At 40.5% G+C, this 17905-nt stretch overlaps 1 protein-coding gene across 1 annotated transcript; it reads right to left on the bottom strand.

The window, feature by feature from the left end:
• Positions 1-11201: 11201 nt before the first annotated feature.
• LOC105913341 lies at positions 11202-15959 on the bottom strand. Its single transcript, XM_031571229.2, has 5 exons — positions 15929-15959; positions 14581-14632; positions 12562-14128; positions 11880-11909; positions 11202-11775 (listed from the first exon to the last, which is right to left on the bottom strand). The coding sequence occupies exons 1-4, from the start codon at positions 15954-15956 to the stop codon at positions 11880-11882; spliced, it is 1677 nt and encodes a 558-aa protein (XP_031427089.1). The 5' UTR covers positions 15957-15959; the 3' UTR covers positions 11202-11775.
• Positions 15960-17905: the final 1946 nt, after the last annotated feature.

The raw sequence follows: 17905 nt of genomic DNA, 5'->3' as shown, positions 1-17905 counted from the left end.
GATCCGGACCGGGGTCCGCCTATTCCTCCTTCCTGTGAGCCACTATATCCAGAAAATATTTCAATGGCAATACTAAATATTAGGTCACTATCAGGGAAAACATTTCTCATTAACGATCTTATATGTGAACGTAAATTAGACTGTATGTTTTTAACAGAAACCTGGCTAAACAAAAATGGGTCTGCAGCTCTTATTGAAGCATCCCCTCCCAATTATAGCTTTTTTCAGTCCATTAGAACAGGTAAAAAAGGGGGCGGGACAGCCACCATAACCACGGATGCCCTGTGCTGCAGGAGCATCTCCTTCGATGATTTTGCCTCATTTGAATATCATGCCATAGTTCTAAAGTGCCAGCCTCCTGTTCTGACAGTAACTGTGTATAGGCCACCCAAGCAATGTCCCACTTTTCTAACAGACTTTTCAGAACTACTCTCCATTATACACACAAACTACGATAAGATTATTATCACTGGTGATTTTAACATACATGTTGATAATGGGAACGACTCAAAGGCCCGGGATTTTATGAATCTCTTGAATTCCATGGACTTTACACAACACATCACTGAACCCACTCACAACCGTGGCCACACCCTTGATCTAGTTATTACAAAGGGTCTTACAACTGTTATATCGTCTATCTGTGACCTTGCTCTTTCTGACCACTTTTGTATTTTCTTTACAGCACTGGTACCTAAAGTTAGAAATAGTGCTGAATGTTTTATTAAGAAACGCTATCTTAACTCTGCAGCAGCTGAGAATTTCAAAGTAATGATGAACATAACTAGTGCAAAAAATCCAGATACGGGGCCATCATGTGTTAATGATCTAGTAACTACTCTAAATACAAAATTAAGGACAGCACTTGACTCTGTAGCACCATTGAAACAAAAAAAGGTTTTAGCCAAACAAAAAGCTCCATGGAGAAATGAGGAAATTATTAAACTTAAGAGATCCTGCAGAAGGTCTGAGCGTACATGGAGAAAGACCAAGCTACAGGTCCACCTTGATATCTTTAAGGATAAACTTTCAGTCTTTAATAAAGCAATAAGAAATGCTAGGAAGGATCATTTCTCTAATTTGATATCTACAAATTCTAACAATTCCAGGGTCCTCTTTTCAACAATAGACAGCCTTATAAATCCTGCACCTAAAGTAGATGATAGTCTCTTTTCCACCTCCAAATGTGAGGAATTTGCAGCATTCTTCAGAGATAAGATAACGAACATTAGGAAAAATATTGCTCAAGAAATTCCAAATGTCTTGTTTTCTGATCCCCTTCCACCATGCTGTAACAGTATGAGCTTTTTTGCACTGGCTGATATAGAAATGCTGAGCAAAATAGTGTCACAACTGAAGCCGTCTACATGCCCTCTTGATCCCCTTCCCACCAAATTTTTTAAGACCATCTTTGACTCTGTGTCTAAGGACATTCTAGCCATTATAAACTGTTCCCTGCTTACAGGTATTTTCCCATCAGAACTTAAAACTGCCCTGGTGAGACCCCTCCTGAAGAAAAGCAATTTAGACTCTTCAGTTCTAAACAATTTTAGACCCATCTCTAACCTTCCCTTTCTAAGCAAAATCCTGGAAAAAATTGTCTTTAAACAGTTAAATAATTTCCTAGATGCTAACTGTGCATTTGACACCTTCCAATCTGGTTTTCGCTCCAATCATAGCACAGAAACGGCATTAGTCAAGGTTGTAAATTATCTCAGGATTAATGCTGACTCCAAAAAACTATCTGTCTTGGCCCTTCTGGATCTGAGCGCAGCCTTTGATACTGTTGATCACAATATCCTTATTGATAGACTTGAAAATTGGGTTGGCCTCACTGGTCCGGTCCTAAACTGGTTTAGGACCTATCTAACTGGCCGGGAATACTTTGTCGCCCTCGGAGACCACAGCTCAAAAAACATTTGTATGACCTGTGGGGTCCCTCAAGGATCCATTTTAGGGCCCTTACTTTTCAGTCTATACATGCTACCCCTTGGTAGTGTAATTAGGAGGCACAACATCGACTATCATAGCTATGCAGATGACACCCAGCTCTATATTTCTGTAACACCCAACAACTACAGCTCTATTGATTGTTTGGTAAATTGCATTTCTGATATAAATGTATGGATGTCACAAAACTTTCTCCAGCTAAACCAAGATAAAACAGAGGTATTAGTCATTGGTGAAAAAAACGAGAGAGAGAAACTAACTGCACACTTAAAAACACTAGCACTTAACACCAAGCACCAAGCCAGAAACCTAGGCGTCATACTTGACTCAGATCTCAATTTTGAAACCCATATCAAAAATATAATTAAAACATCTTTTTATCACTTAAGAAACATTGCTAAGGTGCAACCGTTTCTCGCTCAGGCTGACACCGAAAGACTGATGCACGCGTTTATCACGAGCAGGCTAGACTACTGTAACTCGCTTTTGTCTGGTCTACCAAAAAAAGCCATTAGTCAACTACAAACAATACAGAATGCAGCAGCGCGAGTCCTCACTAAAACAAGACGGAGAGCGCACATCACACCAGTATTAAAATCACTGCACTGGCTACCTGTTAGTTTTAGAATAGATTTCAAGGTTCTCCTACTAGTCTATAAATCACTCCATAGTCATGCACCTGAATATATAACAGACATGCTCTCAAGGTACACACCCAGTAGATCCCTGAGGTCCTCCGGCACTGAACTTCTAACAGTTCCAAAAGCCAGGACAAAGAGACATGGGGAAGCAGCTTTTAGTTTCTATGCCCCCAACCTTTGGAACACTCTGCCAGAATACCTAAGAATGGCCGAAACGGTTGAAACCTTTAAACATGCACTTAAGACATACCTCTTTGATCTCGCTTATCACTCACTGTAAAATGTATTTAACATTTATGGAACATTTATTTATTTACTTATTTCTGTCTCTTTTCAAGTATTTGTACCCCCCCCCCCCAGCAGCTGTCTCTTAGTTTGACGATAACTGTGCTGAGCAGTCCTTTATGGTGCCAGTGCGGTTAGTACGTAATTTCCTGTTCATTTATCTCTGGCAAAATCTGTGTCTTTTTATAAGTGTTTTGTAACTTGTAAAATGTATTTATTTAACATTAATGTAACATTTATTTATTTATTTACTTATCTGTGTCTCTTTACAAGTGTTTGTAACCCCCCCCCCCCCAGCAGCTTAGTTTGACGATGACCGTGCTGAGTAGTCCTTTACGGTGGCAGTGCGGTTAGTACGTTTTATTTTATTTTATTCATTTATCTCTTGAAAATCTGTGTGTTTTATACAAGTGTAACCCCCCCCCCCCCCCTTTTCTTTCCTACTGTGAGGCGCATTGTGTTACTTCCTTGTATGAAATGCGCCGTACAAATAAAGTTTGATTTGATTTGATTTGATTGAGTACCCCTGTTCTATACCCTTCCTTCTTCAACCGAGCGCGTAGCTTCAGGAGGGACACTAGCTCTCCTTTACAGGCTTAAGGAAGGTGACCGCACCCAGGGTGCTGCACCTTAGCTTTCTGGTTTAATCCAATGAAAAATAATGCAAAATGTTATAAGTAAACCGGACTGCAAGACTCACCTTGCAACATTCCTCCAGCATGAGGATAACGAGGGAGTGAGTGATTGGAAAATAGAGCATTCCTTAGGTAATTCCTTTTAAAACAACTCACCCTCTGATAGATTCTTTTCAAACTTGGTAATACTAAATACTTCTGATTTATACATTATTCAGTTACACAGCCCCTCCTCTATTGATGATGATTTAATCATTTCCCCAAACTCACAAGAGGCTGGTATACAGAGAGACATATTAGAACTTCCTCCTGAAGTTCATTTTTAATTTCAAGATCAGAAACACCTGTTTTGAGTTGCGTTAGGCATTTAAAGGAATTATACCAAATGCTATTTTAGCATGAACATGCACAAAATGTCTTAAAATAAAATGCTAATAAAATTGTGTCATTTCTTGTGTGTAACCATCAATATATTTTACAATGCCTCTAAAATAGATAATTAAATCTTTGTGAACATACTTTCAGGCAACAAATCACACTTTTCAATAACTACAGAAAACAAACAAATGGACGGCCTAGACTGTGAAGAGAAAGCCAAAATAACTGTGTTCAGTTGGTTCATACCTTTATCTGAGGAATGAAGCGAAGTTATGGTTCAATGTCCACTGAAACACAGATTTTAAGTTTGCTACTGCGATGCTCCTCCCTGATAGGTATGATTCAATGTATAATCTGAAGATCATGTGGTTTAAGGGAAACCAGAGCTCTGACTGCTATCAGTTCTCTGCTCTGCTATCAGTTCTCACCTTGCCATGCTGCAGCCATCTTGGCATGTTCCTTCCCCCTTTAGATGATCATAGAAAGGCTAACCATTTTGCCAGGTTGAAAGCTGATACTCTACTCTAGTTGTGTTATCAATGCCAGTCTAGATAAGGATCAATTCATGGAACACCTGAGAGCTTCTGAGGACAGACATGATGCCTGGAACACCACCATACAATTGCTTCACTACATGGGCATGTTATTCTTTCAGTCAAGGGGTAAAAATGAATTTCCCCAGACAGACTAGTTTAAGGATTTATCAGCAAAACTGAACCACTTCAGCATAGCCCATGCTAACATCCCACTGAAATGTTTGCACTGACGATGATGTCTTATGGAGAAAGGTAACATCTTTTCTATAATCATAGATTATATAGATAGCATAATTTGTGTGCTGAAACGTGGCCTTTCCGTCTCTGAAAGTCTAATCTGAAGATCACATGGTTTAAGGGAAACCAGAGCTCTGACTGCTATCAGTTATCTGCTTCAGACATGCTGGCGCCATCTTGGCATGTTTCTTTCCCTCTCAGAGCTCAGCCTTCATCTTTGATGGTCATATAAAGGCTAACCATTCAGGGCCAGGGCTTCTGAGAACATACATGATGCCTGGAACACTCACCACACAATTGCTTTACTACGTGGGCATGCTATTCTTTCAGTCAAGGGGTAAAAATGAATTTTCCTTACAGACAGACTAGTTTAAGGCAAAACTGACTTCCTCCAGCAGAGCCCATGCTAGCATCCTATTACGCAGCAATCACACTAATACAACTTAAGAAGAGTAATAGTGTGATTGCTTACAAAACAATCACACAACCTGAGGGGCAGAGAAGAGAGGGATGAAGAGGAGAGAGGGGTGGGACACAGGGACTCACTACCTCACTGATGATTTAGACCAGGGGTTTTCAACCAGGGGTCCGTGGCCCCCTGGTGGTCTGCGACAGCATTGCAGGGGGTCCGCGACATGCGCCTATGTTGATCAGTTCACCATTGACTTTTTTTATTTTTATAAATATACCTGGGGCCGTCGACATATTTATGTCTGAATAGCCAAGTCACATTGCCCAAAATACTGATGTAGACCCATATTCAGCGTAGAAATTACACTGACAAGTATTATAGGCAGAATATGTGTGCGGGGGGAGGGGGCGTGGCGGCGGCGGCGGCGGTTACAAACATGAAAAAGAAGGGTACGGGACTGTAAAATGTTTTGGGAATCACTGGCACATTAGTGGGCCGCGGATTACTTTCTGGTCAGAATGGTGGTCCCTGGGACAAAACCAGTTGAAAACCCCTGATTTAGACCACAAAAGTGTTTTTAATCTTCAGCCACAGTCAGCAGTGCACACACACACACACACACACACACACACACACACACACACAGACACACACATCCACCAGGCTTTACACAAGCATGAAAACGAGGTCCTTCTCAGTCCGTCTGCAGACTACTTGCTTGCTACCAAAGTCTAACTGAATGGTGTTAGGTAACCTGCCACTGATGCCCAAGATGTACATGCCGAAGTGATTGACATCCTCAGGTTAGATTGACATCTAGTGGACAGAAGATAAACTGCACCAGATGCCAAATCATTCTACCAAAGTACTGATGGATATCATTTGGCCAAGAGCACCATGACAAGCAAAACTCTGAGAGGACTGGACAATAAGAAGTTAGACATTTGGACAAGACACACACACACACCCCTGTGGCTCAGCTCACCTTTATTCTTACAGAGCAGCAGAGCAGCAGCCAGGCCAGAGTTCACAATGGGCTCCTTATCCAGGATAGTGGTGGAGGCTGTACCAAACTACAGGAGAGGAGGAAGAAAGGATGAGGAAAAATAAAGAGGAGGAGAGAAAACATGAGAAAGCGTTAGCTGGGGATTAGAGGGTAAGAGAGAGAATAAGAGTGGCGAGTGGGAGGAGAAAGGTACGAAGAGCCCAGATGAGAGAGAGAGACAGACAGAAGAGGAGTGAGTGAGGAGAGACAGACAGGAGAGGAGTGAGTGAGGAGAGACAGACAGGAGAGGAGTGAGTGAGGAGAGACAGACAGACAGGAGAGGAGTGAGTGAGGAGAGACAGACAGGAGAGGAGTGAGTGAGGAGAGACAGACAGACAGGAGAGGAGAGAAGAGAAAGTGAGTGAGGAGAGACACTCGGGAGAGAAGAAAGAAGTGGAGCAGGAGAGAGGACAGGAGACGAGTCAAAAATGTGTGAATGATTGCTTGTTTTATCAGTTTCAGTGTAGTGTTCATCTGTTCATTTTCTCTGTTCTCAAACAAGCAAACGGCCTTCAACAGGCCCTTTTATAATCGGCAGGCCTTCTGTTAAGCCTCCTATAGCGGCACTTCCTGGTACACACAGCCCACCTGCTATCTCTCATGATGCTACACTAGGAGAGGTCTTTGACCCACCAGCATCCTGTGATCTGAAACAACATCCTCCCATTACTGATGACTGATGACTGCTCCATATCCATCAATGATGCTCTTTTTCATTGGAAGAGGGTAGCAGTCTTTTTTATTAGCAGGATGTTCTAGTCAGTTTGTTCTCAGGGGAAAGGTTCTCTGGAAAAGATGTGTGAATACAACTCACTGGATAATTGAGAACACGACTGAACTGGAAGTGTGGTTGCTAAGCAGCAGCAGAGGATTGCTAACTGTAACCACATGGATCAGACATGGCAGCTCATGTTAGCTAGCAATCTTAAAATGGCAGAAACTCTCAGTATGTACATGTCTGTGAGAAGGTGAATTTCCTCCCTTCTCACCGTGGCAATAAAACGGATGTTGCCCTTTAAGACACTTTGACTCCCCCAATGTAATGCTTGGTTCCGTGCTCCCCCACGTCAATGGTGGGGGGCAATTTAGCCGAAGTGGCTGCCCTATGTTAAGGGTGCCTCAGGCAAGCATGGGGAGAGACTTGTTCGAGAGAGGCATTCGACAGCCTGGCGAAAGGACTTTGGGAGAAACAGGTGTACTGCTTTCCCTGTTTACATGTGTGAGGTGAAAGGCAGTACTAGTGTCTATATGTGTGGACACTGTTAGCTTTGTTTTGTGCCACTGTTTTTGTGTTTTGTTTTGGGGCCTTATGTTGTACCTAGCTTCGTGCCTAGTGTCTGTAGATAGTGTGGGGCCTAGCTTGGGCCTAGAAAGGTGCCGGTATTTGGGCCTTATTCCTCCACTTGTCGCTAACCTAACTTTGCTAGCTAGTCAAACTTAACAAACTAGCAGAAGGTCTATGATAGTACACAACATTTGAATTGTTTCCTTCATGGTATACGTTAATGGCGATTGTGTTGTTTAGTTTGACTTAATTTTGTCTGAGTCTGAGATCTGAGTGGAGTTTGGTTGTAGTATCCATGGCAACCGGAGGACTAAACATGACTTTACTTTACACAAGTGAACTAGCTTGCAGAAAACAACTATATCCTATTATATTGTAACGTGCTGGCATAGTCGCCCCATAATGCCGTGCGGCAGGCGAGTGCCGTGCCATTTTGACATTGTGTTTTTCACTTTTGATATTGTAACAAATCACGGAAGTGCGTAATATTTGTTATAGCCTTAAACTCAACACAATGTTAAAATGGCACGGGCTTTATCCCCTGGTACAAGTTATCACGAACAGACTGTGCTACCGTCACACACCTGTATAAACTCCGTCCCAACACAGAACAACGACATGCAAATAGAACACTAAGGAACATTGTTAGGAAACATCGTTGAGCGCTAGTGCATCACATAGAGAAAAGTATGCGCCTGCCGCACGGCATTATGGGGCGACTATGCCAGCACATTACAATATAATAGGAAATAGTTGTTTTCTGCCAGCTAGTTCACTTGTGTAAAGTAAAGTAACCACCTTTCTCAGGTGCCTGAAACACCTCATTGGAATTCCAGCCTTTTCCTCTGTTACATGATGACACAATCTCATAACACAAACCTTATCGCCTAGCTCTGACAACTTTTTTTCTAACAAAGTTCTGATGAGAATGACGGCGTTTGGTTTGACAAAGTTTGTGTGAGGATGACGCCGTTTGGTTTGACAAAGTTTTGTGTGAGCATGACGCCGTTTGGTTTGACAAAGTTTTGTGTGAGGATGACGCTGTTTGGTTTGACAAAGTTTTGTGTGAGGATGACGCCGTTTGGTTTGACAAAGTTTTGTGTGAGGATGACGGCGTTTGGTTTGACAAAGTTTTGTGTGAGCATGACGCCGTTTGGTTTGACAAAGTTTTGTGTGAGGATGACGCTGTTTGGTTTGACAAAGTTTTGTGTGAGGATGACGGCGTTTGGTTTGACAAAGTTTTGTGTGAGGATGACGGCGTTTGGTTTGACAAAGTTTTGTGTCAGGATGACAGAGGTTTTTCTGAGACTGAAGCCGTTTCGCCTGAGTCTGACTACATTTGGTCTGAGACCTGACGCCTTTTCGTTTGAGTCTGACACTTGAGTCTGAGATCTGAGGATGTCCTAATATGAACACCGTAGTTTATGCATTCTTTACTCTGCGCACCTTCCCCCAACTAAATTGGCGCCTAAGAAACACAGAGTTCAGGTCTCGGACCGCCGCATCCGGTGACCATTGGTGCCTGCGCACTCTTTACTTTACCCTCACAGCATCTTTCGCCCGTGCGCTTGCGCATAGCCCCCCCCTCTCATTTCCCCCATATCTCCATTGAGCGTGCGACCGCGTTTACTCGCAACTGCGCATACCCTCACACACACACAGACAGAGACGAGGAAGCTAACTCATCCTCCTCTGCATTCCTGAAACAGACTACCTCATTCCCCAATTCCACTTTGTGCCTTGTTCAATTGTTTTACTCCAGTGTTTATGTGATTATACCTGATTTAATATTATCCATTAATTACTGTTTGTTACTTTTAATAAATTGTTTATTTTAGACTTAAACAATTGTCTTGCCTGTTATTGTTCCAATATTCCACTGAAAGCCATTTTCCCCCAACCAAATACTTTGATTGCCTTCACTTGTCTAGTTGTTTCCATGAAGTGTTATAGACTTGTATTGAGATTGCAATACGTTAGTATTGTAATACCATACTAAGACTGTAGCATTGTGGTACAGCTAGAGTTTTCCATTATTATAGTAATTTAATTATAAAATATTAAATACTAAAATTAATGATTATTACATTTTATGAGACTGATTTAATTAAACTAATGTAACAACCCCGGTTTCACCTACACTTGACAAGACGGCCTCTAGATGGCAGTATATGTTCCTGTCATGGCTGATTTGTAAAAACTCTTCTTTTCAGATCTTCAAAAAACTTCAGAAGTCAGAGTGTGGAGCAAATTCTTATTTTGCCAGTATAATACAACAGCCTAAACCTCAGCAAGTATTGAGACAATATTTATTTTACAGAGTTTTCCATTGCCTTTTTATACAGCTAATGAATCCCTTTACTAAATCTTCCTCGACCCTTCCCCGTGGGTTATGTGTCTTTTTTTTTAATTGAAGGATCCGTTTGGCCCGGAAATATTCATGTCATATTTGGTGTGCTCTCTGCACCGGTCTTCAAGGCTGAGGCCCAACAGAATAGCTCCTGGGATACTAGAGAGTAGCTCAGTAGAGAAAAACAGGAAGGGCCCCAGGTTAAGAATGAATAGCCTCTGAGAGACAAGTGGGGAGCTCCCATTAGACATGTGGATAGTTCCCCTGATGCACCTACTTCCAAGCCCAACATAATTCATTTCACACATCAGTTGTGTTTGCTATACTTGATATACGTTTAAACATAGAGTGCACATAATGTAATTCATTTCAATAGTGTAAATCATTTCAGTAGTTTGTCAGACTACCATGGTGGTTATACTGATTGGTTGATTTTCTTCACACACAGATTACCACCACCACCACCACCTTGCTCCAAATATTGTACGTATCCTTCTGTATTAATGCTGACGTCACAGGTGTACAGAGACCCATGACACAAAAGGTTGTCCTTCGTTGACCAGGATCTTGAAATAATTGCTTTTATATCTTTTCAACATAAATTAATATTTACAATTGCAATTTCAGTGTCATTGCCCTAAACTCATAGGGAAACAATGGACCTTATTCTCAAACGTTTTCTTAAGTGTCTTTTTAAATATCTTCTTACGAAGACCAACCTAAGAAAGATCCCCACCGGATTCATGAACGCATGGAAATGTGTTCTTAAACCGCCAATGTGTTCTTAGCTGTACACTGATTGTTAAATTGAACACACGTTCTCGTACACCTGAATCTGCATACATAAACACCCTGCTAGCTCCTGATAAGGGAATGCAACAATAGAGCCGTGTGCAGAATCCACAGAATCCACAAGCAACACGAAAGCAACTTGAGACTGATCAAAATCATGTCAAAGCGGAAAGCGAGCACTGGTCAAGTAAACGCAGACCTAACTTCACTGGTGCAGAGGTGGAGGTACTGTTGCAGAATGTAGATGTGTCCATTTTATTACACTATGGCTATATCCACGCGATTGAGTTTAGTGCTTATTTATTTATTCACTGTCATTTGCAGTGTTCGTGTAGTGCTTTTATTTATTTTAGGACATCACAATGCCTCGTAGAATCATGACTTTAAACGTGAAACATAATTGTTAATGATACAAATATTCTCGTATTTCTTATTATTATAATTATTTAAATCTGAGTATGTCTGTAGAATTGATGTGAACGCAATCACCAACGATTTCTCACAAATTCAGCCTTTAAGAACATGGGCGCACTCCAATCGATTTCCGACTGCTATTTAGCGTTCTTAAATTCTGTTCTTAGCTAAGAACGAATCCCAGATAAAAAAACTTTCATGAATGCCAGAATTGTCCCGGGAACTTCGTAAGTGGAGTTTAAAAGAATTTTTTCTTACTGCGTTCGAGAATGAGGTCCAATATCTTTGACATTATGGCACATGATCACAACAATACCTTGATTAAACCCCATTTTACAAGTTGTTATAGGTATAGAAAGCTCTCATAATTATAAACTGCCTCACATAATTATGAACCACTTCTTAGCAGCTCTCATAGTTACTCTGTCCAAGTAAAGGAAAAATAAAAATAATGTGCATCCATAATGAAGGTAAAAAAGACAAGACAGAGAATATAGATGCGGTCATGCAGGAACTGGCACGCAGCTGGATTGCTAATGACAACTGGTCACTCAACACCGCTCTGATGGACCCTCTCATGCAGGAAATGCAGTTGTGTCATGAAAATATGTGTGCACAATAATACACCAGAAGTCATATTATTCACAGTCAAAAGATCAATAGAGTTGGGGGGCACGGTGGCGCAAGCCGATAAGCCCCCCATTTACAGGCTTCATTGACCGCGGGGACACAGGTTCAAGTCAGGCCTGATGTCGTTTCCCGGTCCATTCCCCACCTCTTCTCCGCCTCGTTTCCTGTCATACAACTTCACTCTCCTGTCCAAATAAAAGCATAAAAAGCCCAAAATAAATCTTTAAAAAAAGATCAGTCCAGAGTCCAGAGTACTAATATGTGTCCATGATGCCTATTTCTAACTCACCTAACTGCTGCATGACAAAGCTGCAGCCCCCTGCAAATAAAATATGGAAAAAAACATGCATTTTATCTTTCTACAGTTATAATGTTATGTGACTATTTTTCATTCACAGTTTTCTTTTGTCTGGTTTATATACATTATCAGTATTCAGAAACAAGTGTATAATTAAACTCATTAAAGTGTATAATTAAAATGATTTGACATTTAAAAATGACATTTATATACTCTCCACATGTAAAAACTGCTCAAATAGCATACATTCACAGGCCATCAAAACCAGCATTGCATTGTCATGTCCTGCATCATATTACTGAACTTAAAATACAAACATCTGAGCTGAGGGGTCTTGGTCTGCCTGATGAATTTAACATGACATAATTGTGTTTTTTACCAAGTAGTTATTGAAGTGCAACTGCAATGCAGACAGGCTGAGGTTTGGTAAAATGGGTCTTTTTCAAATTTGTCACTGAATACTTTGTTATTGATGGTCAATCTCAAAATACAGTCATTCATATAACCTTGTTAACACTTGACTGGCACAGTGAACATGACCAAAAGAGAAGAAGAAAACATCAACAGCTGGCACTGAAGCAGAGTAAATGAATTAGTTGAATCTGTTGCATTATGACCATTAATAGGAGTATGAGCATTTCTAAAAAGCAATGGAGTTAAGAATTCTATTTACCTGACACTTTGGCAAGACCAGCCCTCCCTCCTTCTTGTGTGAAGCCTCCTTTATTTCTTTCAGCGTCTGAGCTTTGATCTTCATCTCCAGTCTACTTTCTTGTGGCTGGTCTGTATCCTCTCCTGCCTCTTCCATCTTCTTAATTACGCCCAGATAAACATCAGTGGACAAAGCTACCTTCTTCAGAGCCATCTCTTGCAGTTCCATGATGCATTGGTAGGCTTCCTCCAACAAATTACACATCTTAATCTTTGTGTTAAGGAGTGCTGTCTTACTTTCCTCTTCCTTTTCATACGCATCTTTCAAATCATCAGCAGTCTTCCTAACCTTTTTAGTTGAAGAATGGTAAGTCTGGTTCCATTTGACATGGACAGAGAAATGGCACTTCCCGGTACACGTCTTGCAAAAGTAGTTTTCCATGACGCTACACCAGGAGTTGTCTCTGACCCACCAGCAGCCTGGATAGTGGCAGTTCTCCTTACAGACGGTGCAGCACATTGCTTGCCCAGTCAATTTCCATTTTGAAACCGGGATTGGTTTCTCGACTCTGCAAGGCTCCTCAACCTCATAGGTGAAGTCTTTGGCCATGACTTTTTTCTCATATTTCCCTCTATTTTGGTCCAGGACTGTTTGAGTCTGCTTCAGCTCATTCTGTTTCAGTTCCTCCATCTCGATGGCATCTTGCAGGTTGTGGACACAGGCTTCCAGTATTTTGCGGTCTCTTAGAACACCTACTGTCATCTGTAGGTCTACTCTGTTAAATTCTTCCAGATTACTGAAGAACTTCTCCACACTTCTGTATCCTAAGTTCCAAAAACCCTGGTAGGCAACCTCTTGATCCTCCTCATAGGTCTCATTTTGTCGGTTGTTGAACATGAAATGAAGGGGTTTTCCTCTGGTATCTTTGGCACAAGGCACTTCTGCATCCTTGAGGGCATTAATGACGTTGGCAGCAGGCAGGCCATCTGAGTGTGTGATGAACGTCACTATGTTCCTCTCAATATCTTTACCAAACAGTGAGAGAACTGCATCAAAGATATAATGCTGAAAGTCAGTAAGGCGATTCTGACTTGCTTTGACGACAAGACCCACAGCGTCAATTTCATGAATGCCATCTTCAGATCTGAACAACACGTTCAAGTGCTCTGCAATCTGTTGATCAGACTCCCTGCCACCGGTATCTCCATATCCTGGAGTGTCAATAATTCTCAGACATGAAGAACTTGTTTCCAGAAACAGCTCATAAACTGTGATGGCAGAAGTTTGAGATTTTGCCTGGGATCTTGCATCCTCCTCCGTGATCTGAAACCAAATTCTGTCCTCCCATCTGACCCCTAACATGAAGTTGACCATGGTGTTGATCAGAGTACTTTTCCCTGTTCCTGTTTCTCCAACTATAAGGATGGTTTTAGTACTTTTACTCTCATCTCTTTTTCCAAAGGTCCATCTTCTGACAGCTGATTTTCCATCAATGCTAGTCTTCTTTGTCGGAAGCAAATAATTTTCTGGGAGGCCTGGTTTTATTAGCAGTTGTTCCTCAATCAGTTTACTTATGGGGAAAGGTTCTCTGGAAGAGATTTATTGTATTAGTACAACTTAGAATATGCTCAATATTCCACAGAAACATGTTTAAGGTAATTTCCGTTCATGTAATTGAACAGACATTTTTTTTTTGTGCTGTTAGGATGACAGTAATCATGCACCATTTTATGAAAATATCTGTTCACATATGCAGGATAAAGAGTTAGATTATGTTCTCATCCTCATCTGTATTTCAGAGGAGAATCGCTGTAGTGTGTATTTAAGTGAATATAAATGCAATAATGTGAATAACTATATATCTATATGTGTAGACATTCTTACATAGTGTGACAACTCATGAATTTAGTTAGTTGAATGCGTCCTTCCAACAGCATACTCTATTGAAGGGGCATCAATGCTGAAATATAGGTTAGGGGGCGAGCTAATCTTGTTGGTCTTAGTGAGTCATATTCTTAAAAACTGAATTGTGATACTTACATGTCAAAAGGAGACCTATTGCAACTCCTGGTAGATGCCAACTGCTTTTTTCCTAAAATGAAATGTTTGATTACAGGTCTACTAGCTTCCATATTTGGACAGAAATTCTTAAGCAGCCCAAAAGCTGACACCCATCAGCTGTTGCATAGCTTTTCTTTAACATTGGGCCTCATTCTTGAACATTTTCTGAAGTTTCTTCTGAAATGTTTCTTACGGACTTCGGAAAAACAACATAAGAAAAAGACCTTTGCCAAATTCATGAACACTTGAAAATGTGTTCCTACGCAGCAGAAGTGTTCTGAGCTGTGCTCCCCCAGAAGAGTTTTCTTAAATTGAAAGCGCGTTCTCGTGCACCTGGATTTGCATACATACACGCCCCGCCAGCTCCTTATAAGGGCACGCAACCGTAGTGACGTGTGCAGTCGGAATCGTAAAGCGAGTCATGTCAAAGCGGAAAGCAAGTACCGGTCGAGTAAACGCAGATCTAACTTCACCGGTGCAGAGGTGGAGGTACTGTTGCAGGATGTAGATGTGTCCATTCTATTCCACAATGGCTATATCAACGCGATTGATTTAAGTGCTTATTTATTTATTCACTTACATTTGCAGTGTTTGTGTAGTCCTTTTATTTATTTTAGGACATCACGATGCCTCGTAGAATCATGACTAAAATATATACGTATAATGTGAAACGTAATTGTTAATGATACAAATATTCTCATATTTATTATTATTATAATTATTTAAATCCGAGAATATTTGTAGAGTTAACGTTAACGCAATCACCAACGATTTCTCACAAATTCAGCCCTTAACACTTCTAACACGGAGCGGCCAAGTGCGGCATCTTGTGGTTTTTTGAGGAATCGCATTTGAGAAAACTGGCCGATTTACGACTGCTATTTCGCGTTCTGAAAGTCTTCTGAAGTTCAGAACAAATCCCAGATGAGAAAACTTTCATGAATGCCAAAAAACATCGTAAGTGGAGTTCAGAAGAAATTCCTTCTTAAATTCTTCTTAACTGCGTTCAGGAATGAGGCCCATTGTTCCTACATTTGAACATTTTCTATTTAATTTCATCAATCAGTTAACCTTAAATAATTGACCAGTTGGACATTTTTTATTGTATTTGATCAGATTAAATCTGGCCAGATCAAATACGGTTTCATGATTGGCAATGTATCGGTACATTCTTTGGATAATAAGAACATGTCTGTTGTATTAATAATTAGGCTATCCTTTCTAACATATTGGCTAACCAGTAGGCCCTGACATAGCTATATAAGTATAAAGTAGCCCCCACACAGACACACACACACACACTTTGGTATAAAATACTAGGAAATACCTTTTCTTATGGAGCTTTCAGGGTCCATCTTGTCAGGCTTCTATAAAAACAGAAATATGTTATCGACATTTTTCCTTTATATTGTACCTTGAGATATGTTAAGAACACAATTTTGTAAAATATATCATATATTAGCTTTTTAATCGGCATGTGGCATCAGGAAGTACCTGCCACTGCCAGGAGGAATGACATGCCAGCAAGCCGCCAATCAGCAACATCAACACTTGACATCAGCCAATTAGCAAAATAGAAAGTTATGGAGACAAGAGGACCATCTCCACTTAATTAATTAATTAATCTTCCGAAAATGTTGTCTTTTACACTTCCTGAGGAAGACAACTGACCCACAGCTCTGCCAGAGTTGTAGTGAGGATACACTAACATTAACGTTCACTGGTTATCACAAATGTCATATAACCATCATACTTACTGTACTTCAAAATAACCATGTGAGTCAGACATGGCCAGCATTATTGCTTGATCAACATGATGTTCCCTTTCTGCTCTATAGCTTACAGTCAGTGTCAAACGTGAACAGGTTCAAATTACATTAAAACAGTTTAAGAGAGATGGCAATTCAACTGCATGAACATTTTGAAGGATGCCGTTTGTTTTGCTGTTAAATTGTACAAAATTAAAAACAAAAGCGTTTCTATTATTTGGCCTAGCCTCACTGATTGAAATGGGACGGTCAGAATCACAGAGACACATGCAAGTACAACGGAATTCAATTCAACAGCACCACGAACTGCAGCTTCCAAAATGAGCACACCTTTGAATCTACAGCTCTGTGCATTAGTTTAAACAAATACTAGATATTATAATCTTCACAAAGCTTAGATTTATTTCTGGATTGGTATATTAGACTGCATTAGTTTTGGATTAGTGTTCCTAATAAACTGAGTAGGCTATATTACCATCCTACCTTGATAACACACTGAAGTAGATCTGCATTTCATGCTGCTATTTGAAGTGTACAGTCTGACTAGAATTATCTCACTACAGTTGCAGTTTCATTGCCTTTTCATATTACTCAGTCCCCCCAGGATTTCGAGGGCCTTTTTTGAGATAGTTGCGCCCTAAAATTCCTGATTTCGCGGGAGCTTTTCCAAAAAGTTGCGATGAAAGTTGCAGTGTTTTTTAGGTGTTTGTTGCAATGAAATTGCGGGAGCAAGTGGAAGTTGCGATGTGAAGTTGGGAATTTCCCTTTTGTAATTATAATTGAGTTATTTGTTGAAAAATAAGTAATTAATAAACAAACAATCATTAAAGAACAAAACCATTGAGAAATGGTCCTGTAAATAACTTTACCAACACGCCAAACTAAAGATTACCAGGACTACAAAAATGTAGCAAAATAGGCTGTTCTGCCCTCTGGTTATTTAGGTCAGCAAATGTATATTGCTTGTATTGTTGTTATGGAAACGAACACAGTATAGTTTTGGACTTTTACTTTGACATAATTTAAATGTTCATCTCGTGGGAATGGCAACAGCTGTTAGACAGTTATCTAGAAACATAGGATATGTTCTAAAACTTAGATAGCTGTCTTGATCCTTGATCTTTCGTTAGACAGGTGTCTGACGAGACACGATTTTTTCGGGGAAAGGTATCTAAAAAAAACGTTGTTTTCGAAAGTTTTTTTCAGATAGCGTGTACGATAACGTGTGACGTTGGTACGCTGAAAGAACGTTAGGCTATCTAACGTAGGCTAACGTGCTAATGTTTCGAAAGTTGGCTGACTGACGCCTCGCAAATCACATCAACCATTATTGCTGGTTACAATAAAGGTGTTATCGGATGCACAGATTTATGGGTAATAGGCAGCATTAAGGCTGCATCGATGCTTCCTTGAAAAATGACCATCACGCGAACGATTTCAAGGTATCTTATAAACCTGGAAGAGACAGAATAAGAGTTTTCGAACAGTCCTTCCTTCTCTACTTTAAGAGAAGGAAGGACGTAAGACAGCATTTT

The sequence above is a fragment of the Clupea harengus genome, chromosome 8 (assembly GCF_900700415.2).
Source record: "Clupea harengus chromosome 8, Ch_v2.0.2, whole genome shotgun sequence".
Classification (NCBI taxonomy): Eukaryota; Metazoa; Chordata; class Actinopteri; order Clupeiformes; family Clupeidae; genus Clupea; species Clupea harengus.
The sequence above is the reverse complement of the archived record's forward strand: the minus strand, read 5'-3'. Positions and strand labels throughout refer to the sequence as shown.